Source organism: Dysidea avara, chromosome 1 (genome assembly GCF_963678975.1).
Source record: "Dysidea avara chromosome 1, odDysAvar1.4, whole genome shotgun sequence".
NCBI classification, from domain to species: domain Eukaryota; kingdom Metazoa; phylum Porifera; class Demospongiae; order Dictyoceratida; family Dysideidae; genus Dysidea; species Dysidea avara.
The window spans coordinates 14,793,723-14,819,995 of NC_089272.1; the positions used below are offsets into that span (position 1 = coordinate 14,793,723).

Below are 26,273 nucleotides of genomic sequence, written 5' to 3' on the forward strand. Positions count from 1 at the left end.
ACAACACAAATAAAACGGACTTACGCACTTGGAGCGTAGACAACATTGGGTATTTATCCTAGTAGTGATTGCGGCTGAATTCAGCTGTTTTTGGCGGCAGAACTTTCACGGTCCAACAAACACAATATTATTAGCGACAGTCTTTCTCACAATTTCAGCGACGGGTAGTAGCTATCCCACAGGGTAATACGCCAGCAGCAATTCCGTTTCTAAGCTTGCGATTTTTTCACACTTCAGTCAACATGGCGGTTCACGAGATACAGCGCATCATGTGAGCTTGGGTTTAGATTTGAATCTCTCTTAGCGCCTGATAATTTCCAGCTACTCTTAGCGCCTGATGCACCGGGTATGTTAACTTCAATTTATTGGTAACAATAAATTACATTTTTAAGGTTGAAAATCACTTGCCTTTTCTATGGCGAATTGAATTCCAGATATTAGGAACGCTCTGATCATAGATTTATAACCCCCAGGTACAGGATGGCACATGGAGCGGTGTGCCCAATACTTCTGTAGAAACAGTCCTCGTCTGATGAATTTTAAGAATTTGGCAAAATCGTGTTCAAGCGTTCACTAACCAATAGAGACAGGACATTATCCATAACACGGAGATAATATACTATATAGTATACTAAACAGCTTTATATAATGCCCACCAAAGTCTCTATTGTTACTACTTCTATACTGTCACAGCTGCCACCACTGTCACTGCTGTCACTACTGTCACTACTGTCACTGCTGTCACTACTATCACCACTGTCACTACTGTCACCACTGTCACTACTGTCACAGCTGTCACCACTGTCACAGCTGTCACTGCTGTCACTACTGTCACTGCTGTCACTACTGTCACTGCTGTCACTACTGTCACCACTGTCACTACTGTCACAGCTGTCACTACTGTCACAGCTGTCACAGCTGTCACTACTGTCACAGCTGTCACAACTGTCACAGCTGTCACAGCTGTCACAACTGTCACCACTGTCACAGCTGTCACTACTGTCACAGCTGTCACTACTGTTACAGCTGTCACTACTGTCACTGCTGTCACTGCTGCCACCACTGTCACTGCTGTCACTGCTGTCACAGCTGTCACTACTGTCACCACTGTCACTGCTGTCACCACCGTCACTACTGTCACTACTGTCACCACTTTTATTACTGTCACTACTGTCACTGCTATCACTACTGTCACTATTGTCACTGCTGTCACTGCTGTCACTGCTGTCACTACTGTCACCACTGTCACCACTTTTATTACTGTCACTACTGTCACTGCTATCACTACTGTCACTATTGTCACTGCTGTCACTGCTGTCACTGCTGTCACTACTGTCACCACTGTCACTGCTGTCACAGCTGTCACTGCTGTCACTGCTGTCACTACTGTCACAGCTGTCACTGCTGTCACAGCTGTCACCACTGTCACAGCTGTCACCACTGTCACAGCTGTCACTACTATCACAGCTGTCACTGCTGTCACCACTGTTACTACTGTCACTGGACGGTAGTGACAGTGGTGACAGTAGTGACAACAGTGACAGTAGTGACAGCAGTGACAGTAGTGACAGTAGTGATAGCTGTGACAGTAGTGACAGTGGTGACAGTAGTGACAGCTGTGACAAAAGTGACAGTAGTGATAGCAGTGACAGTAGTGACAGCATTGACAGTGGTGACAGCTGTGACAGTAGTGACAACTGTGACAGTAGTGACAGTAGTGACAGTGGTGACCATAGTGACAGAAGTGACAGCAGTGACAGTAATAAAAGTGGTGACAGTAGTGACAGCAGTGACAGTAGTGACGGTGGTGACAGCTGTGACAGTAGTGACAGCAGTGACAGTAGTGACAGCAGTGACAGTAGTAACAGCAGTGACAGTAGTAACAGCAGTGACAGCAGTGACAGTGGTGACAGTAGTGACAGTAGTGACAGTGGTGACAGCTGTGACAGTAGTGACAACTGTGACAGCAGTGACAGCAGTGACAGCAGTGACAGTAGTGACAGTAGTGACAGCAGTGACAGTAGTGACAGCTGTGACAGTGACAACTGTGACAGCAGTGACAGTAGTGACAGCTGTGACAACTGTGACAGCTGTGACAGAAGTGACAGTAGTGACAGCTGTGACAGTGACAACTGTGACAGCAGTGACAGTGACAACTGTGACAGCAGTGACAGTGGTGACAGAAGTGACAGCAGTGACAGTAGTGACAACAGTGACAGTAGTGACAGCTGTGACAGTGACAACTGTGACAGCTGTGACAGCTGTGACAGAAGTGACAGTAGTGACAGTAGTGACAGCAGTGACAGTAGTGACAACTGTGACAGCTGTGACAGCAGTGACAGTAGTGACAGTGGTGACAGGAGTGACAGAAGTGACAGTGGTGACAGCAGTGACAGTAGTGACAGCTCTGACAGTGACAACTGTGACAGTAGTGACAGTGGTGACAGAAGTGACAGCAGTGACAGTAGTGACAGCTCTGACAGCAGTGACAGCTCTGACAACTGTGACAGCTGTGACAGAAGTGACAGTAGTGACAGTGGTGACAGGAGTGACAGAAGTGACAGTGGTGACAGCAGTGACAGTAGTGACAGCTGTGACAGTGACAACTGTGACAGCTGTGACAGCTGTGACAGAAGTGACAGTAGTGACAGTAGTGACAGCAGTGACAGTAGTGACAACTGTGACAGCTGTGACAGCAGTGACAGTAGTGACAGTGGTGACAGGAGTGACAGAAGTGACAGGAGTGACAGAAGTGACAGTGGTGACAGCTGTGACAGTAGAGAAGTAGTAACAACTGAGACTTTGGTGGGCATTATATAAAGCTGTTTAGTATACTATATAGTATATTATCTCCGTGTTATGGATAATGTCCTGTCTCTAATGGTTAGTAAGCGTTCTGGGTGTTCAGAGGAAGATTTAAAGCCATTCTTGTTATTTGCTGAACTTGAATAGACCATCACTATACAGTAGTACTCTTTCGCTAGACTTTCAATGGGAAATAAGAAATGGCCGTACCGGTGAGTGGCAAATTTTGTTGACTTCTACTGCCTTACTGGATTAGTCTACGAGAAGTACATTTCGCTTAAACAGTAGTGTAAGACCTGTAGTTTTGCATGAGGATTTAGTCAGCACGTCTCTACTCTGTTTTTGTCTTTCACAAGGCAATATCAGTTCACTAAAATCACGTGCGTTATCACCTTGAACAAGACAAGAACTCACAACGATAGCACACTGACTACATCCTCATGCAAAACTACAGGTCTTAAGCTACTGTTTAAGCGAAACGTACTCCTCGTAGACTAATCCAGTGAGGCAGTAGAAGTCAACAAAATTTGCCAGTGAACACCCAGAACGCTTGAGCAAGGGTGGCAAAGGTGCCAAATTCTTAAGATTCATCAGACGAGGAGTGTTTATACAGAGCATTGGGTGCTCCGCTCCGTGTGCCATATCGTATCTGGGATTTATAAATCTATGCTCTGATCTATTTTGATGTCTTGGCAGCCATTATTAACCTTCACTACATTAGTGTTACAATTGAACAAAAGCACTGTGAATCAAGACACACGGTAGTGTGTCGTGTGGTCCAAGAAGCCGGCGCGCCACACCTTGAGTATATTGACAGAAAGAAAGAAAATGTCATTTTCACACTTTTGTATCTTGGTGATACCTTATCCTATTGAAACCAAATTTGCTGCAGAGTTACCCGCCAGCTAGGGGAGTCTACATTCCAAATTTGAAGGAAATCATTCAAGCCATTTTCGAAATATGAGCGGCCAACGTTTCATTTTTTTTCTTCGTTTTTTTCTTCTTCGTCTTTTCACACACTTGCAAAATTTGCTATAAAATGCAAACGCGTGCTCCGATTGCCTTGGAATTTGGCACACAGAAAGGGAGTCCAAAGGCGAATCCTAGCATCAAATTTGCTCTATACACTGAATATTAAAAAAGGCGGCTAAAGTACCAGCCAATTAGAGTTAAAAGAAATCAATTTATGATGCAGCAAGAGTGAATGTAGAACACAGCTGAAAGATAAAGGTTCGATGTTAAACTTTTTGTTAATTCCAATTAGTTGTATATCAGCATTCATTCTTGGCCGCTTCATATATCAGCTATTTCAATTGCCAGTTACTTTCATGGGTGCACTTTTTTTTACAGCCAATGCAAGGTGTTCATGCATGGATTAAAAATTTTTAGTATGAGTAAGATTGATTCTTGGCCGCTCCAGATATCAGCTCTTTAAGTTACCAGTTATTTTTACTTTTATAAAGTCTTTCTCTACAACTGAGCTGTTTTTAATTACATTGGATTACAGGTACTTGTAGTTTCTTGGACACACCTTTTTTTACAGCGAAGGTGTTTTTTAGGTGGACAAATATAGTACACAAAACATACAGTATTGTAGATCATCAAATTTCTCTTTATGCTCTTAACAAATAAATTATTATGTACTTATCAATTATCAACTTTAATAACATTAATGAAGACTAAATTATTGCAATATTTTAAACCAGTTGCTATTTTTGTTTCTGATAAACCACAAAGCTTACCTTTATACCTAACTTTATGTAAGATGATGTAACCTTCATGTACAGTACAATACTAAGCAATACACTACAATACATAATACTTTTGAGCATGTTGTATGTGTATGGATACAGTATATATAAACTCAAATTTACCTTTGTGTAGTTCCTATTCCAAATGTAAATGTGAGTGTCACTGATAGTCAGATAGTTGGTCAGTCGCTAACACTGGAGTGTAGTGTGACTACTGTGAGAGGTATCACCAGTAGAGTGGATATTGTGTGGAGTATCGATGGTGTACAAGTGGAGATGATTGAGGGAGCTAACATAACCATATTGGGTGAAACTTATGCTATGTATAAAGTTTATTACCACATACCATTACTGAGCACACCTGATGATGGTAGAGTGTACCAGTGTAAAGCAGTGGTCAATACTAATCCACCAGTTATGGGTACTGATGATGTGATTTTGGGCGTTATAGGTAATTCTGAGTGAATATACGTATCAAAATAAAATTATGCACTTTACAGTTCCTACTCCTATAATAACACTATCTGGTCCTATACAAGGAGTTATGGTAGGTAGTCCTCAAGATATCCAGTGTATAGTGAATGCAGTTAATGGAGTTGAGTTGAGTTCAGTAATAATAAGTTGGATGGGACCTGGAGGAGACACTATTACAAATGATAGTAGAGTGACCATCAACCCAACCAGTGGTAGTGGTAACAATTACACTAGTAGTCTCCAGTTTATGTATCTAATGGAGGAAGATGAGGGTACATACAAGTGCAGTGTAATGATACTGAACAGTAATGCTTCAGAATATGTTCAATTACAAAATCTTACTGGTGAGTGTACATGCTTGTGTTGATCACATTTTTGCACAACTAGCTAGTAATAATAAATTTCCATAGAACTACAGTTGTTTTATGACAAATTTGTATAATGTTGAATAATAGGAGCTACAGCCCTTTGGCTCCATGTTTACAAATCAGTTGCGAACCTCATGGGTTCATTACTAACTGAATATGGTATTCATACTCTTTGTTCATATCATTAGAAAGATATGCACAAAATATCTGGCAGTGTCAAAAATGCCTTTGTGGTAACTTCTTTATTAAGTAGTGACATCAGACCATTTTGATTTAAATATTTCACATACCAGGTTTGCAAAGGATCCATTTTTCCTAATGGAAAACTCAGTACAAAATGCCATACGCTGCCAGACATTTTGAGCCATAAAGTAACAATTGAATAATATGCTGAAATTCTGTTGTCAAACTGGTATTCTTAAAAGTAACATTGAAAAACTATACTGCTTCATTAAACGCAGTAGAAAAGAGGAAATAATTTTAATATATCCATGCGTAAGCTAAAAACAGTAACATAGCCATCACGTACATACTAATGCAGCACACTATAAAATACACAGTACTTCTGAGCATGTTGTATGCATAGCTGTATATGTGACCGGATTTGCAAAAAAAAGAGGTCTTCCCCACACATCCAATTTACCAACTTTGACGATTAATAACTTCAGATAGAAACAAGCTCTTGACTTGAAATTTGGCCAGTAGTGAGCACCAATATAACTAAATGGATGGAGAAAATTTCAGGTTTATATGTTAACTAAACACTACGTTATGGTCTACCACGTTCATAGAATTGGATGTGTGTGGAAAACCCCTTTTCACAAATCCGGTCACATATTGGTACTGTATAAATTAACCAATTATAAATTCTATGTAGTTCCTATTCCAAATGTAAATGTGAGTGTCACTGAACCTCAGATAGTTGGTCAGTCACTAACACTGGAGTGTAGCGTGACTACTGTGAGAGGTATCACTAGTAGAGTGGACATTGTGTGGAGTATTGATGGTGTAAAAGTAGAGATGATTGAGAGAGTTAACATCACCATATTGAGTGAAACTTATGCTATGTATGAAGCTGTTTACCACATACCATTACTGAGCACATCTGATGATGGTAGAGTGTACCAGTGTAAAGCAGTGGTCAACACTAATCCACCAGTTATGGGTACTGATGATGTGATTTTGGATGTTATAGGTAATTCTGAGTGAATATATGTATCAAAATAAAATCATAAACTTTACAGTTCCTACTCATATAATAGCATCATCTAGTCCAATACAAGGAGCTATAGTAGGTAGTCCTCAAGATATCCAGTGTATAGTGAGTACAGTTAGTGGAGTGGAGTTTAGTTCAGTAATGATAAGTTGGATGGGACCTGAAGGAGACACTATTACAAATGATAGTAGAGTGACCATCAGCCCAACCAGTGGTAATGGTAAAAATTACACTAGTAGTCTCCAGTTTATGTACCTGATGGAGGGAGATGAGGGTACATATGAGTGTAATGTGATGATATTGAACAGTAATGATTCAGAATATGTTCAATTACAAAATCTTACTGGTGAGTGTACGTGCTTGTGTTGATCACATTAAAGTTTATGCATACGTAACTACTGTAGCTTGTAATAAGTGAATCTAATGAACGGATGGAACTAGCTACATGCAATTGTTTTATGTCAGATTTGCACATAAATTATTATAACATACAATACTCCATATTAGGAACTACAGTCCTTTGACATTATGTTTACAAATCAGTGGGTTCATTACGCTTATACAATCTGTATTCATACTCTTTATTCATACCATTAGAAAGATATGCACAAAATATTTGGCAGCATCAAAAAATACCTATGTGATAAATTCCTGAATTTCTGACAGTAAATAGTGACATTAGACCATAATTATTTTAATACTTGTATGTATTGAATATTTCACATTCTAGGTTGTAAAGGAGCCATATTTATAGGCTTACATCAATCATGCTGGCATGATTTTTGGCATAATAGGAGATGAAGAGCATAAAGCATAATAGAGAGCAGCATAATCCGTGACATTATGTAATAACATTTGCTACGTACAACAGTCACAAAGTCAAGGGTTAATCTGTGTTTGGATGGTGAAATGATTTCTGATGAGTAGAAACAATGTACTAGCTCCTGTCTTAGTAATATTTTTGCACTTGACATAATGAATGCTTTTCATTGTGAATTTGAGTTTTATTATAGGGTAACACATTCAACCACAGGCCAACTAACTAGTACAAGGTATAGCAAAACAATTTAGATCTTTCAAAAAGATTGAGATACTCTAAAAGAGTAGTTATACATTCCAATGAAACAATCATCGCAGAGAATGAGATTCTTGAAGTGTTTATTCCCAGGATGCTATTGTGTTCATGGCATGGTGCTGTGTTTAAGTTATACTGAGCAATTGCTGTCCTATAAATACCAATTGCTACAGCTTATGTTTAAGTAGAAACAATGCAATATTATTACTATACAGTAACTTCAGGGGGCTAGATAAGCCTCCAAATCCCTGCTCTAATATACAATATTCTAAAAAGCACATCACTGTTTCAAACTATTTCTATTATTGGTATGTCACAGTTGATGTAACACTTCTTTGCTCACATTAATAATTATGATCAGACAGTTCTGCACAAAAGAAAAGCACACAGAATTTAATAGGCAAAAATTGAGAAAATGCCCAAAAGCATAATAAACAAATCTATAGACTCAAGACTACATATTTCCTAATGGGAAACTCTGTACAAAAATGCCTTATACTACTAGATGTTTTGGGCCACAAAGTGATAATAGAATAATTGTATTGAAACTCTGTTATCAAATCTGGTATTCTTGAAAGAAACATTGAAATACTACTGTTGTGTTAAATCCATTAGAAATAGGTCCGATACATACATGTGCAAGCTAATAACAATGATGTAGCCATCACGTACATACTAATGCACCACACTATAAAATACACAGTATTTCTGAGCATATTGTATGCATAGCTGTATATTGGTACTGTATAAATTAACCAATTATACCTTTTGTGTAGTTCCTATTCCAAATGTAAATGTGAGTGTCACTGAACTTCAGATAGTTAGTCAGTCACTAACTCTGGAGTGTAGTGTGACTACAGTGAGAGGTATCACCAGTAGAGTGGATATTGTATGGAGTAGCAATAGTGTACAAGTGGAGATGGTTGAGGGAGCTAATGTAACCATGTTGAGTGAAACTTATACTATGTATGAAGCTGTTTACCACATACCACTACTGAGCACAACTGATGATGGTAGAGTGTACCAGTGTAAAGCAGTGATCAACACTAGCATACCAGTTATGAATACTGATGATGTGATTTTGGATGTTACAGGTAATTCAGAGTGAAAATACGTACATATTAAAATAAAATCATAAACTTTACAGTTCCTACTCCTATAATAATATCATCTGGTCCTATACAAGAAGCTACGGTAGGTAGTCCACAAGTAATACATTGTACAGTGAGTACAGTTAGTGGAATAGAGCCACATTTAGTATTGATCAGCTGGATAGAACCAGGAGGAGACACTATTACAAATGATAGTAGAGTGATCATCAGCCCAACCAGTGTTAGTGGTAACAATTACACTAGTAGTCTCCAGTTTATGTACCTGATGGAGGGAGATGAGGGTACGTATGAGTGTAATGTGATGATATTGGACACTAGTACTTCAGTATATGTCCAATTACAAAATTTTACTGGTGAGTGTACATAATTGTGTCAATCACATTTTTGCAAAACTAGCTAGTAATAAGTTTGCACACAAGTTGTTATAACACAGAACACTACATATTACGAGCTACAGTCTTTTGGCAACATGTTAACAACTCAGTTGCAGGTTCATTACCCCCAAAATATGATACAAATTTGTATTCAGTCATGCTCTTAACATAATTATATTAGTGATATTGCAACCATCCAATGCCTGCTATAATTTGACCAGTGCTTTCCAAGGTTATTAGTGTGGTCTAGGAATTTGTATAAAGCACAGCCCAATTTGGTTATCCGCTGTACATCATTATAGGCATGATTTCATAATATTTGTATTGGGGAGAGTGTCTAACTGCCAGTGTGGCCTGTATAAACATACTGCTGCAAGTTCACTTTTGATAGCTTGATTCTACTGATGACAAAGAACTGTTGATTGGAGTGATGATTGGCATTGATAAGGCCAAGCCTTTCTTCCTGAGGTGTTACTTGCAGCTGTGCCTTGGTATAGGTAATCGGCTTTACTGTCACAATTTTAAAATATTAAAAAATTACATAAAAGTTATAATGAGTAAATATTTGCAATTCCATTGGCAGGAAATTTCATACATACTTCAAAGGGGCTCTGGAACCCCACTGAAATTTTAACTTTGCTAGCTTGCAGCAGAAATTCCAAAACTATCAATATCAGGCAGTACAAAGGTACAGAAACAGATGTTAACAGTTCAGTATGACTAACAGGAAACTTACTTTGATTTTTCAGATGTGCATATAGGGAGAACAAACGCATAAATGCAACTACAAGGAAGAAAACCTTTATGACAATCAAGATATTCTAATAATATATATATAACAGAATATTTTTGATAGCCACATCTCACGAATTGTCATGAGCCAACTATTTATCAAAAACAATTTGTATTATATAAATCTAGTAAACAGTAATCCACACAAAAACAGCCAAGCTGTGAAAAAAAGGTGTGGCCTTAAAAGCCTGGGTGAAAAAAGTTGTGAAATTAAAATTAGCAAGCAAGAAATGGCTGTAATGTTGTTAAGTCTAATCTAATCCAAAACAGCCAGCTGTAAAAAAGAGTCTGGCCCTCAAAAAGGCTATGGTGAAAAAAGATGTGAAATCCAAGGTGGCGGCCAAGAAATGGCTGTGATGGTAGGTTAATGGTAAAAATTTTAATACCGACTTCAGGTGAATTTTGTGCCGCTTGGTCTCATCACTGTGTTAATATTTAAAAAAAAAATATTCAGTGATTAAAGACTGTTGATTTACCTTTCAAGTGATCCATAAATTATGGGATATCAACTTATTTAAAGTATAAAAGGGCTCTGTTAAAAACTTCAATCCTTTATATTTCAAAAGGTGCTACTTTAATTTTTTTGATTTTTTACTGAATAATTATTGGATCATGGTCTATTGTTGATAAAATTTTTGTGGTGGGCCACAATGGGTTCAAGAAATGTCATTAAATATGTTGTGGTATGTAGTGGCTATTATTGCTGTATGGGAGCATACACCTCTAATAAGCACTCTTAATAAAGCCATGCCAACTTTGTCTTACACAGTGAAGATATCCAAGTACAGTGCAATTTGTATTATTGACCACCTGTATTGAAAGACCACCTTTGTGCTGTAATTATTTAGTCAGATTTACTGTTTTGTTTTCCAATGCAACTGGCTTATATAGCGATCCTTCTTGAATAGGTGGATTTGAAAATGCCTTTTATATTAAATAAATCCACACTTCACACTATTTACCGATATTGGGTATTTTATAAATGAATAAATTAGTAAACTTTCCAACATTTCCAAAAACAACAACATCTGTGCGGTGCATCATCCCTTAATTTGGGGTGGATGGCATACAACATTTACAATTGCATGATGCTATTATTGCCACAATGCTTCACATGGGCACATCATGTGGGTAAGATAATTCAAAAGCCCATTTAGAGAAAGGAGTGAAGATTAATCAACCCACCACTGGCACCACGATCTACTATACTGTCCATGAGTTTATGCCATCATTTCAAATTGAGTATATATACAACTTCTTCATAGCAGTGTAGCATTTTCATCTAAAGTGAACTGGTGCTATTACTTTATTTACAGCTAAATTCCAAAATGTTTTAGTTTAAAAACAGCTGACAGTTTTTGAAGTTTTGAAAAATTAAATTATGTGGGTTACATAGGTACAGTGGAAAAGTAAAAATTAATGTAGGTAGCTTGATAGCCAGGACTCCTGTTAGTTTCCCCAATTAACAATACCAAAAGAATTAACAATTAAGCAAATGCATGCACTCATACCTTTGGCCAGACACTTTATGAGTTTTCTAATACGAACTATTTATCATGGTTCCATATAATCAAGACTGCTTGTACTGTATTCAAAGTGCGCACAATAGTGAAATACATTTTAAAATGCCTTAACATGCTAACTTGAGCACGTACAAACATACCACAACACATTACTGCATGCTTTCCTACACAAACCACCCTTCCCCCGCACCAGGCTCTATAACATTACTGCATGCGACCACAACATATTACAACAATATATCACTTTACAGACCAGTTATACAGACATACATACATATACATACAACTCTTTGGGGAAGGTAGGGCAACTGAGGTATGATACATCAGCCCAAATAGGCAATGAGTATGTGTTATCACTGTCACAGCAAACTTTACATAATACATCCAGTATTACTTACGTCAACCCAGCAGCAGCAACATTCAGCAACCACAATGCAAGCATACAATTGTAATGAGGATTAGCACATTCAGTTGTGACACATTAAATTTAATGAAAGTTAGCATTTTGTGATAACACACACACAGCCTTGGAATAGGCAGTTATTGACTTTAATTATTCAGCAATTTGCACCCACACCTCAGTTACCAGAAGCAACATATAAGAAAGCACGCTATCAGGGTGGGTGGGTGGGAATTTTTGATATTGTTAACTTCACTAGCTGAGATCCTCTACTGCCTGAGGAATATTCAAGGATCATTGACCCTGGTAAAGCACCAAACGATCATACGTGACAGTGATAATAATGATGAGCAAAGCCTGACCTGTTACTATATTAGAATTGTGGAATTTAATTATGATGTGCGCCTATGCAACCAGGTGACAGATGGTCACACATGGTATTACATGTTGACAACTCACCCAATGGAAGCTAGCCTGTTAACTTTTGTTTGTTGCTGGGACAACAAACTACATTTAACATGCTAACTTGAGCATGTACAAACATACCACAACACATTACTGCATGCTTTCCTAAACAAACTCAACATTCATACACAACAAACATTCATATGCAGCAAACATTGATCGCAACAAAGGCAACATTCATACGCTACAGACATTCATACACAACAAACACTGATCACAAACAAATATCGGTCTCAATAAATATTGGTCGCAGACATTCAAATGCAGCAAACGTTGATCGCAACAAATGCAACATTCATATGCACCAGACATTCTTACACAATGAACACTGATTGCAGCAAATATCGGTCGCAAAAAACTCAACAGTCATAAACAACAGACATTCATACACGGCAAACATTGATCGCAACAAACTGAAAATTGTACACAACGGACATTCATACGCAGCAGACATTGATCGCACCAAATGCAACATTTATACACAGAGACATTCATACACAACAAACACTGATCGCAATAAATATCGGTCACAACAAACTCAACATTCATACACAGCAATACACAGCAGACATTCATATGCAGCAAACATTGATCGCAACAAAAACACAACATTCATACATGACAGACATTCATACACAACAAATGCTGATCACAACAGATATCGGTCACAACAAACTGAACATTCATACACAACAAACATTCATACCCAGCAAACATTGATCTCAGCAAAAATGCAACATTCATACATGACAGACATTCATACACAACAAACACTCCAAATATAGGTCGCAATAAACTGAACATTCATACACAAATGAGGTTTACATGCACATTTAAACCAAGTTAATGTAGGAGCTATTAATTATGCACGCATTGGTTAGAAATGTTAGTGAGCATTAACTGGAAATTGCAAATGCGCAGTGTTCAACACGTGCCTCCTTGTGTGAACAGCGTGACTTTTTAGTTGTTAAGGGTGAGCCATCATGCCACAGACAGAGGACAAAAGGAAGAATCCAGAGGACAAAAGGAAGACCCCAGCGAATTGAAATTTATGGGCGACCGTCTTCTCTTTATCGCCTGTGCAAAACCGGGAGGATGTACATACGGCAAGCGTCTTCTCCAACGTCTTCTCTGAGCGCAACAGCGAAACCAACGGGCTGAAGAAGGAGGATAGAGATTGGATATTGCGAAACCCTAGACGGTGAACACCGCTCTGAATGTGAGGGAGGAGTAGCATCATCGCCGGATCTGTACTACATGTCAATTCGCATTGATAGACTGTGACATCATACATCGTCACGGTGGAGAACATCTCGATACAAGCAGCGCTGAATCGAATGGTGATAAAGGTAACTGATCTCTAACACCTGTTTCGGTAAGTAGTGGTGATGGTGTTTTAATGTGTTAAACAGCTAGCTATATTAATTTTTGATGTTTCCATTGGCAGCTGTGTTCTTATTACAAGTGGTGTAATAAAATTTGAAGTATACATATATTAACATGTTGGTTGCTGGGGACCACCCCTGGGAATAGTGGCAACCGCCACCATTTATAGAGGATTAAATTACACATATGTGCTCATATATATAATACATTTATTAACCTAGCTATCCACCCTTCCACCGCACCAAGCTCTGCATTGCCTACTCTTTTTCCTAATGCTAATCACATAACATTTTCCCACAAAGCCAGTAGTGTATGTGAAAATGCACAAGTTCAACAATCATGCAACAAGAATACAATGATACCATAATAGCAAGTAAGATTAAATCTACATGAGATCATGCATGACATGACAATATATAGATCATATAATATCTGATCTAGAGAGGATGAGTTTGGATGAATAACGGGCAACTGAGGAAATCATAGGGCGGGCAGTAAGTTCTTCCATAAATAGGGTAGATAAATGAACATAGCATCTGCAAGTGATGATAGCAAACCACTAAGACATATCAAACTGCAGCAATCGATCACCAGCAACCAAAATGACAGACCAAGCTATGTCATGAACATTAACATTGGCATCAATTGATAACGCATTACAGCTACATAACTAGTATCTAATTCACCCAAATTTCTCCAAATTCCTCCAAATTTCCCCAGTTGCCCGCATATAACACATCCCGATGGTATATAGAAAATTACAACAATACCAAATGAGAATACAAGTGAACCTGTATGTGTACCAATAGCAGTAAGCATCTTACTAAGCAGAGTTTTGCAGGACCAGTAGGGACTAATGCCTGAGAACCTGTGAGCACCAAGGAGTGTGCAGGTATGGCATAAGTATAAAGGAGTGTGTACATGACATGGATGTCAATTGATTGAATACCATACATGACATGGTATGGCATAAGTATAAAGGAGTGTGTACATGACATGTCATTGAATGCCAATTGATTGTATGCAAGTGTCAACTACCTGTATGCAGCAACAAATGTATGCACATATTAGTGAGCATTAAGTGGCTTTGCAAATACTGATATGCTTTTTTGCAAGCATGTAAACTTGCAATTAGAGCTAAAGAGGTTACTTATGTAGTATAAAGCCTGCAATGATTTTAGACATGTAGCAGTTAATATTGTATGCAGATGCTTTCAAGTTTAAAGTACAAGAGTACTCTTTTGCACGCAGACACTATGTACTGACGAAGGAAAGTGCAACTGAGGATTGGAAGTATGTACCCCCAAAACAAGCTGATAAATGTTGATATACGCACCCAGCCTCCTAACTGCATGCAGCCACCAATGAACATGCATACACCCGAGTATGAAGCATGCCTGCGAAAGCAACAGCCATTGAGCTATATAGGTATGCAACAGTTGGTGTATGCTGGAGGTATTACAAGTTACATTGGCAACCGAACGAAATATTTAATTGCATAAGAAGGTAGATAGGTTGCAGAGGTATGGAAAAGCGTGTAAAGGCTCCCTAGACAATGACACCTATCCTACTGTTACACCAGGGAAAGTAAACCCTATAGTAAGGTGTTATTATATACATGGAGAAGAGACGTGCAACCTTGGTGTAGATATGCGCACCTCCTAACTGCCTGTAGACACCAATGAACCTGCATATGCATGGACATGGAGCAAACCTGCAGAGAGTAACACAGCTGAAGTGCAGTGGTCACATATGCATGTTCAACGACAGAAAGTTACTGCACTGTAACTAACCGGTGGCAATTTCATGTACGCAAAGGTGGAAATGGTATAACCCAAGCACGTCTAAGAGCTGCCATGCTTAAGGAGATAATAGTATTACTAAAGAAAAACACTTTTGACCATAGATAGGGATGTATACAAATACCCACTAGGTACATAATTAATAGCATAGAGGAGGGGGGGTGGTCTAGAAAGGGTTGGAGAGTGGTTACACATTAGTGGTAGGTCAATCATGGAAATATAATGATGTCAGTGGCAGTGGCAGTAATGATAATGCATGAGCTAGTAAGATTAGAGTGGGATTAGACAACTGAGGTGGTCACTAATAGTGTAGCAGTTGCATAAGCATGGTATTACATGAAAGCAACAGCTAGGACATGCCTGTCTGCAGAAGCAGTGATAACTCGCAAGGCTATAGTGAAGAGCATGCATGCTGTGGCAGCAATACTAGCAATGAAACAGTAGAAGTAAATTACTTGCGGCAGAGTTGTAGTTCAATAGTAGTGGCAACAGTAATAGCAGGCATGCAGTAGTCATAACATTCGTGCAGCAGTGCTTTGGTATATCATGAGGTTGCATATCATGCTGCAGCAAGAGCATCGCACAGTACTCCGCTAGTCTCCGCACTCTCGGCAGATCATGCAATAGTGGCACCCTTAAGCTCACAGCAGTGATTACATTTACGTGGCTGTACTAATGTTTCATTAGGTGACGATAATTTGTTTATTTATTTATTTTTTTAAATTAATTAATATTATTTATTTTTGTGCTGGGGCCATGATATACATGCAGCGATAGTAACGTTCATGCAGCAGCCACAAATGGAATTGGGCAACTGAGGGGATCAGGTTGGGGTCACTAGATGTCGTAGTAGCCATACTTGGGCAGTATTGTATATTGACCAATTGATGTCTGGAATATATACGCTTTAACAGAAGCAGTAATAATCAGAGCAATAGCAGTAGCAACAATAATATTCATGCAGCAGCAGCAGCAGCAGCAGCAGCAGCAGCAGCAGCAGCAGCAGCAGCAGTAATAGCATTCTTGCAGCAGCGATAACATTCACGCAGCAGCACTCTCAGTGCAATAGCAGCAGCAATAACAATATTCATGCAGCAGCACCCTCAGTGCAATAGCAGCAGCAATAGCAATATTCATGCAGCACATGCAGCACCCTCAGTGCAATAGCAGCAGCAACAGCAGCAGCAGCAGCAGCAATACTCATGCAGCACATGCAGCACCCTCAGTGCAATAGCAGCAGCAGCAGCAGCAGCAGCAGCAGCAGCAGCAGCAGCAGCAGCAGCAGCAGCAGCAGCAGCAGCAGCAGCAGCAGCAGCAGCAGCAGCAGCACTGCACTTACTTGATTAAACACCGCCCTTTAATAGTCACAGCATTTGAGTGGTCCCACAATCGATTGTGAAAATTATGGCTTAAACATCGCTCATGAGAAGCGAGTGGTAGTCGAGTTTAAATAGTCACCGCATTGATTTTTGGAACTAAGGTAATAAACGCCGTTGCATTTAATCAAGTTAATACAGTATTCATGCAGGAGCACCCTCAGTGCAGCACCCTCAGTGCATTGGCAGCAGCAGTAGCAATATTCATGCAGCAGCAATAGCAATATTCATGCAGCAGCACCCTCAATGCAATCGTAGCAGCAATAACATTTATGCAGCAGTACTCTCTTAAGTGAATCATGCAACATACTTTGCATAGCGTAAAAGCACAATAGCCTCATATACTTGCAATAGCTCGCAAGCGACCAGCCATCAAACATACAAAGTTATAAGCCTTATATATAGCATGCTACCGGAGAAAGTTTGTCCAGTAAATACTTGCCCATTGGTTGTGGTCCCATCCTCATCCCTCAGCTGCCACCAAACTATATGGAGGAGTGTACAAATACAGTGTAATTAGAGCGCCTAAGGTTTTTTTTTTTCTTTTTTTTTTGCCAGGGCTGCATTTATACGGCAGTATTCTCAGCCAATTATGCAACAGCAGCATATCATGCAGTGGCATTCTCATTATGCAACAGCACTCTCAGCCAAACATGCAGAGGCATAGCTAAGGGGGGGCGGGGGGGGGATTTGCCCCCCCTCCCCCCCCATCACTAAATGATTTTTTTTAAAACCTTCGTCACAAGTTTACCAGTATTAAACTGACACGCAAATGACTGTAAATTATGTACACTACTACGCGGTATCACCAGGGGTTGCTAGTGAATGCACACACACAACATTCAACTCGCTCATGAATCCATCGAACGAAAATATTAGAGACATACTTCTATATTTAGCCTAGATTACTCGCGTGATAGAACATTTTTGAATCTAAAAAGAGTGACCCTCTTCTCCGCGGCAGGAGTCACAACTCACAAGTGACAAAGGAGACCAAATGACGCTACGAACCTACTGCCTACGAGATGATAAAGTGTTAACTAAATAAATGTACCAAGTTTATTGTATCGAGTCGATCACACTGGACCTTTGTACGTACGGCAGTGCAGTCTTGTTTTTACTTTGTCAGTCAGTCAGTCAGTCAAGTGGATCAGTCAAGCTTACAAGTTCTGCTAGCAAGACAGGTGGGATTTGGTGCAATACATGGCATTTGAATTTTGCCGAGTGAAGTGAGTGAATATGTAATCCTGTCAGCAGTGTGCTAGGACTGCAGCACAGGCTGTGGCTAACGTAAAGTAACCTGTATTTGCACTAAAGTATTAGCTCTACGGGACTGTGGATGAATTTGTTGGAGTACAGTTGTGGCACGTGCGATGATGCTCGACGAATATAGCTACCTCGATTGGAAGCAGTCAGTACTGAAATAGTTACGTAGCTAGTTATTTCAGCTGTAATAATACAACACCGTATGTTGGCTAGCCCACCATTGGGTCATTAGCCTTTTTTGCAATCATGAATGATTTTGAGTGTTTCGTGGGGGCATGCCTGCCCCTCCATCACCTTCTGGTTAGCTACGCCCCTGCAAACATGTAATAACAGCATATCATGCAATGCAGCACTCTCAATCATGCAATGGCAGCATATCATGCAGCAGCACTCTCATTACACAACAGCAGCAATGCAGCACTCTCAATCATGCAATGGCAGCATATCATGCAGCAGCATTCTCAATGCGATAGCATTAAGCCATTACGAGTTTTTCATTTTTGCTTTTTCCAGCGATATATGCTTGATAACACCATCTATGACCTATATATGCTTGATAACACCATCTGTGACCCTTAGCCAGTGCCTATATGTATCTAGCATAAGTAGTGCCTAGTGTCAGTGACCTAATAGAAGCTGAATGCTTACAGCTGGCAAATCATTGATGTAACACATTATTATTAAAGCACAATAACATTCATGCGGCATCACCATGCAGCAGTGCCTTATGTGATAGCAGCATGTAGCACTTAACTAAGGCATGAGCAACAGTAGTAGCATACATAGCATATAAAATAAATACAGCAATACCTAATGCAAATCAAGGCACGTTAGCTGTGCATATATAAGCGTGCTAATGGTGAAAGCTTATTACACCCTGATAACAATTAAACAACTCAAACAAACAAGCGTAACAGCTGACAACACTTGGAACAGAGGTTTATGACAAACTTGGACAGACAAGCCCGGAAGCTAACAACACAATGTTAAAGGACAAGCTTGAAAGCTAATGACAAGACCAAGCCAGTACAGCAATTCATCGCAGCATCACTTTAATTATGCTAAACTTCTTATAGAACGTGCGTGAGAACTCGGCTAGTATCCCTCGATAGCCGTTCGTCTTATTGTAATGGTGCAATCAGTTTCGTTCAATTTAGTGCGCCGCATGCAACACGTGTCACACAAGGAACGAGCTCACCGGTTATAATTAACTTCCAGCGATGACGACCTTGCTTCTTGTTTACCATCTCGATCGATTCCATAGGCTGGAAGGACTGCTACGAAGAACCTCTGGCCATGGTAGCTCGGCTCATACACAACTCGTGTGAATGGCACATTTTTTGTTCACCAGCCACTGTCCCCGGTACACAACGCGACACTAGCGGTCTTGTTTCATCTACTAGAACTTTTCTTTAACCAGGCCATTCACCTTTCAAGAACATGGCATGTCATGTGACCGCAAACCTGTTAAACCAGTTTGTTGATTACACAATACTTGAAACCATCTCAACAGTACTTCACGTGCTTAGATCATAGCGCACCGTTACGCTATAGCGTGCACTTAGGTCACAGAAATTATGTGCAAGTTCTTATAGTGCTGTATTGCAATATCTGCAGCATGCATGTTAACTTCAATTTATTGTGATAAAATAAATTACATTATGTATAGCATGGATAGTTTTGCTTTTGCACACAGACCTGTCACCCAGAGAAGTGTTTTCAAAATGTATTTACAGGTAATGACGTGCTTACTAACAGCAGAAATCAGTAGTGGCTGATCATGAACTGCCTTTTCACTATAACTTTGGATAGTGGCTTGTGGTAACAGACTGTGGCTAGCAGGTTATGAGTCTACTTAGCTTCCAGGGATTGCAGTACCACTACACTAAATTAGGAAGGTGGGGTTTGTGCTGGTGATGTGCTGCTTGTGTTTGCGTGGTGTGGTATGTGTAATTTTGAAATAATTATGTGGATCATGCTGGGTGGCATGCCATTGGTGTTGGCTTCGTGCTTCTGGCGTGAAAATAGGTTTTCAAAGGGTCGGGCATATAGTCAATTTGTTTATGTTTTGTGGTGATCACAAGGAACAAAACATGATGGTTGGACTCTTCATGACCAGTTTCTGAGCAGCAAGTTTGATTGTGGTACGTGTACAACCGAATAGCTTTATAAATATGACTGTTGCTTTATTGTGCAGTGAAACATTTAGACCCTTACGATTTTGAGTGGGCATCAGTAGACCATTGCGCAACAAAAGACAGTAGCTTAGTCTGAAAAGTAGAAATCACTGCAACCCATTATCTTTTAGTTTTATAGATTTGCAGACAGCTGTTTGGAACAGACTAGGTAATAGCATGAGTACATAGAATAAAATTATTATATCTTCAGAGCACATCAAGTTCACTTATTACACCAGTATACATGATTACTTGATTAGTCTGTGATGCGTGATGAAAGACATAGCGCATTGACCCATAATATTGTTAACACCGATTTCAATTATAGTGATTCTGAAATGACTAGATTTTACCACCAGTAGTGTGTAAAAAGTGAGTAAATGTGTTGAGGAACTAGTATTATTAAGGTGCTTCTTTGGTGTACCAAATATACAAGGGATTTACTCATGAAGTTGCGGTGCTGGTTCTTCAGTGTTTGTAATATCTTATAGTAAAATATGTTCAAATAGCAGGTGCTGGTACATAGTGTAGTCTTCGGTACATTACTAGTACTGAAATGTGCATTTGTAAGAAATGTGGTTAACATTATTATTTGCCTACCTCTTCCATTTTACTTCCCTTGATCAAAACAGTTGTAAGTATACTGCTTCTGTAATATATTTCTGATTATCCCAGCTTAACTAAACATACATATTGAGTTGTTGTACTTGTTAGGAAATCCTTGTGATCTTACTCAACTTTAGGAGGAGGGAAAAGTGTTATTGTAGCAAGTTAATGCCTGTTAATTGTTGCATAGTCAGCACTCATATAGTTAGCCTTCCCAATGGTACTCTTTGCACCTGCACAATGTTGGTGTCTTTGACAACCCACTTCAGCATAGTAGCAAACAAATTACACAATTATTCTGTTCTACTATGCCAGGTAAGGTACTGTTATTTGGAAACACAGTCTACAGTGTTAGCGTAAGGGTCAAATGGTACCGAAAAGCTCCTGTAAATCTGTTACATATTATGGTGATAGCAAGATTAGAAGGATTAGCTTCAGACTGGGTGTACTATGGAGATCACATGTGCACTGTTATAGTACGTACATTGCATCATATTTAATCATGTGCAGCTCACTATGTCAGATATGACCATGACAGTCTGTAATTCCTCAAGCTTTAAATGCTATGCTTTACATTTGGCTGATTAACAGGAGCACTTCCCTGTAATCTATATATGTTATGTTTGAATATGTACATAAACTGTGTATTTGCTTATTAATTGAAGCACACCACAGCTAAACACTTCCATGTCCACGATCTTGAGTCAGTCACTTGATGTAGACCACCGTCCACTTACCAAACAGCAGCAGCAGTGGTATTTCACCTTCCCCATCTGACTAGCTATTAAGTACAGACAAATAGACATAATACACCTTCTTACATAAAACTAAACATACTAATTACAGTGGTAAACAGCTCGTTATACTAGGCAGGTATATCTTGACGTCCATCCCATTTGTAAACCTAAATGACTTAACTAAGTACATTCTACAGCGAGAATAATACTATATGTTCTACAATACATTCCCATTCAAATCCCCTTCCCATACCACCATAGTTACATATTGCACGATTTCCCACATGGAGTCTGACTAGATTTGCTCCTGTATGTGTAATTATACAAGATATGCAATTTAAATGAGATATACTAATGTCAGCCTACAGTACCCTTCTTTCACCTTTACCATCTGCACTAGCTACCATGTACAGAAAGTAGTTATCACCTATCAGTAAACTCAAATTTGGCCACCTTACACAACATACCACAACATTCATCAATCCACCCATGCATAGGGGATATTGTGGAGTAATTGAAGTGTAGACGAGGTAGGAAACATGTTCTATCTATTTAGTGAAACATTGCTATCAACCTACCCTCTATGATGATGATTCGTGTTGGATTAGGTATCCAGCTATCGAAAAGGAACAATTTACCTAAGATTTACAACAAGGGTATATTCTCTGCTATACACGTGACAATCTTCATTTGTGACCAGATTTTACAGAACCGAACCAAATCGCACATCAGGCAAAATCAAACTAACACCACCAGTGGATAGCTACACTATCGTACTACAAGTTTTGACCCTCTGCACTACTCAAACTACACGAGGCTGGTTTTAACAGACGTCTTTTCTGGGTGGTGTGGAGTGCTCAAATGGCAGTTTCAGGCCTTGTGAAGGACCTGGCTTGGCAAGAATCAGTGGTTTACTGGTGGACAGCCTTATAATGTTGGCCAGACGTGTTCTCTGTAGATTTTGCTACATATCAGCCACTAAGGAGCCAGCACAGCCCTGTAATCTAGTTTCTGGACTGCAATAGTGGTCTGCCTCCATTTTGAGGTCTATCTTTTGCCCTCCCCGCCACCCCCCAGCCTCCACCCCTTTGTGAGCACTCGTGATACTACTTCGCTAGTCCAACTGCTTAGATTTTATATCTTATTTGGCGGGAAACTCTACAAGCAGCTACAAGTACTGGAAGTGGCTTGAAAGGTAACAGATTGATACATCTTTTGTGTAAAGTTCATACGCGTGCTTGCTATCCTTGGAGAGTTATGCTGGCTTCAATTCTTTAAAACCGTTTATTTCGAAACTTCTGATGTGCGATTTGGATCATTTTTCCAAAATCCAGTCACATTTACTAATGATTCCCCTTTACACTTGCAGACCTATACATCTTCAATTGAAATCAAGACTTATGAGAACCTCCAATCAAAACAAAAAAATTACTAACCAAGTAATAATAATAATAATAATAAGTGACGTCATAAATAATTAATTAATTTAATAATTATTTAATTAATGTACAGCGAAACTACTTAGCACACACACAAATGCTCATCTGGATTATGTTAGACGATAGTAAAACTGATAGGAAAAATAAAAAGGGATTTTTTCTTCCGTGCCTTCGTTATTGAATAGAGTTTTCCATATAACGCCATCCCCTTTCAGTTCCTGACAACCAGTAATTCGTTAGTTACCACTCGTAAAATCTATTTGCGTGCCCAGAAACTAGTAAGGCCGGTTTGCAACTCATAGCAACCAATTCAAATGCGCTGCGCCGCCTGCGCGTTAAACCAGGCGCTTGACTCCTATGAGGGAAAACACTATTATTGGTGGAAGCAACGATGTTTTCTTACTTGAAAGTTAGTTCTATGTAATGTACTCCAACTATTACTTTACTGCAAGTAATTTTTAGGGTATTCCATTTGAGTATTAAAATGCGCAAAAGCATTAGAATACACTTACGAGATTTTAGCCAAGAGTCAGTAGGGGGAAAGTCGTATTATTGAACCAAATTTACAAGTTTGTGCTACTGTAAAATCACTGATATTACGCTGTGTGGTCTGTTATTTAGTGACTAGTCCATAAGTGGCGACTTACTATTTGTAGCTACTGTACAAGCATTGTTTAGCTAAAAGGTAGCAAAACAAAATTTCTATGATAAAAGACTCTGTTTACTGTGCTCAGGATCGAGTAAGGGCACCAAGAAATAGTTTGTCATAGAGCAGTCGTTCTTATAAGACTTGTTTGTGTTTCGTGCGTATGCAGCTTCTGTAGACATATCAGTACTGCGCATGTTATACACTAATGATGCAGACACATGTGTCATAAGATAAATAATAAACTTTGAACATTTGCTTTTACTATACGCTTGCAGCACTAGATGTGCAACTGCTGGTCAAGACAAATCTATTGTAGATAACATGGCTTATAGCTACTGTAGCAATCAAACCAATATTGTTAACACGGAGTAATAATGACTACAATAGCAGTGCAAATGTAGATGTAATGAGCTATTCAATTTGTGGATGGTAACAGTGCTAGTGGAGTTTGTACTGAGATTCTGTCTTATAGCAGTGCTACCTGTTCACGTCTCAAAACAAATCCAAAGATTCACTCACAAACAACTGTAAATTTGTTGCTAACTACTCGCATAACAATAGTCTATATATCGCATACATACAGTATGCTATAGGATACTAATATAGTTATGTTCTGGTTAAATGTCTGTTGTTACATATAGCTTGTAATATATGACTGTGTACAGTACGTATGTATGATGACTTACCATCTCAGCGAATACCTGTCTAGTTCGCACAAGCTTGAGTATTGAAAAAATCAAAATTTTAAAATAATCCGTAAAATGACATATGCTACAAGAAATAATATACAAGTTTTTATCGGGCCAGTACTCGAAGAAGGAAGATTCAAATCAATTAAACTATGCACCATCTTACTCATGGGGAGTTCGAAAATCTTCCAATGGTTTGCGAGTCACGTGAGTTTGTTTACAGAGCAGTAGACGTAAACAAAGTTATTGCTGTTTTTTTTAACAAAATTGCCTTCATACCCCTATGCACAGGTGAATGTAAGGCAAACACTATACCTTAGTTGGTCTGCCAATCCATGGTAAACATTGTAAGCCAAATTTCAACTTTGTAGACTAATCCAAATGGAAGTTATGGCTGCGAATGTAAGTGCCTGTAGTTTATTTTTAGTTTAGTCACCATACAAATTGATTTCCTTGTTCTTCCTACTTTCTAGCACTGTAATTCCAAAACTACTCACCACAGAAGGCGGAAACTTTGGTGAACCATTCCTTGGACTATGCAGATAATGCTGAGAAGTAAAAAAATTCGGAGGTTGTGCGAACTAGACAGGTTTTCACTGAGATGGTCACATATGTGATTATTGTACGTACATTCAGTGAAATTGAGTAATGGATATCTTTCAATCTTTCTTTAATATTGTTACTCTGTGTTGTGTTGGCTGGTCCATCTGTAATGCTATAATTTTTATAGCATACTGTAGTATTGTTACTAGGTTGTACGGAGAATAAAGCAGATGGGGTTGATAATGGTCCTATTCAGTGTCATACATGGTATTGGGGACATTAGCTTTATATAAGTTGACCATATAATATTATTATTTATGTACACCGAGCACAGAGTTGACCCTTGTTTTCTGTGTAATAGTGTTGTGAATCGGTATGAAAAAACGAATTATTAACTGGTATTATCTTTTGCCCACTCACTTGGTAGACTTCTGCTGACAAGTGATAACGTCATAGCATAACCTCAAAGCATGTGTAAATGCTGTTTAACAACAAAATAATATTTAGGCAATTTGCAGTTGTCAATTTGGCGAAATACACACTATTTCATTTTTATTAAATTTACTGGTAAATTGTCTCTACACTGTTGCACATGTTGTAGGCTGACAGAAGGATGAATTTGTATCCTGAATGTTTGTTGTGCTGAAATGTCTGCCTTGTAGATTTAGTGTTCAGTCACAGTGAGCTGTCCACTGATCCTTTCACAGGGTTAGATCATCCGATGCGTAATCAAATATCTGGATTGGATCATGTGTGCAATGGATCAATTAATTCACGTTGAAGTGTTTTAACTTAGTCCTGCTACAATCTTTTTTTTGTGAGTCACACCCACTTATCGTGATCATGTACAGGGTATGTATCTCGAAGTAATACAGTAAACCTTTGATTTCTGTAGGATGTCATATCAATTTACACATACAGTGTTAAGGAGTGTTGACAATGTCATCAGTGGACTGCTTATTGCAAACTACAAGGGTTATTGAAACTGAATGCTGAGTAGATACCTGACCAACTAACACATTAAAAGTGACTATAAGCTTGTAGCTACCATAGCAAATAAACCTATCACTTTACAATTATATCAGAGTACTGATGGCTACAATAGCAGTGCTAATGTAAATGTAATGAGCTAGTCATTTTGGGAGTGGGTAGCCATGTTGGTAGTGTGCATACTAAGATTCTATCATATAAACTATTGGCATATAGCTTATAATGTATGTGGACAGTATAGATCCTCGCTAATCCAAA

The 26,273-nt window shown here is 39.0% G+C and overlaps 1 protein-coding gene across 1 annotated transcript in view; it reads left to right on the forward strand.

The window, feature by feature from the left end:
• Positions 1–242: 242 nt before the first annotated feature.
• LOC136260371 (serine-rich adhesin for platelets-like) overlaps positions 243–26,273 on the forward strand; it is a 67,430-nt gene continuing 41,399 nt past the window's right edge. Inside the window, exons 1-10 of the mRNA XM_066054115.1 lie at positions 243–271; positions 662–1,406; positions 1,450–2,776; positions 4,690–5,007; positions 5,057–5,374; positions 6,276–6,593; positions 6,643–6,752; positions 6,861–6,960; positions 8,466–8,783; positions 8,837–9,154. Of these exons, the coding sequence (XP_065910187.1) occupies positions 243–271; positions 662–1,406; positions 1,450–2,776; positions 4,690–5,007; positions 5,057–5,374; positions 6,276–6,593; positions 6,643–6,752; positions 6,861–6,960; positions 8,466–8,783; positions 8,837–9,154 (3,901 nt within the window). The remainder of the gene's footprint in view (positions 272–661; positions 1,407–1,449; positions 2,777–4,689; positions 5,008–5,056; positions 5,375–6,275; positions 6,594–6,642; positions 6,753–6,860; positions 6,961–8,465; positions 8,784–8,836; positions 9,155–26,273) is intronic.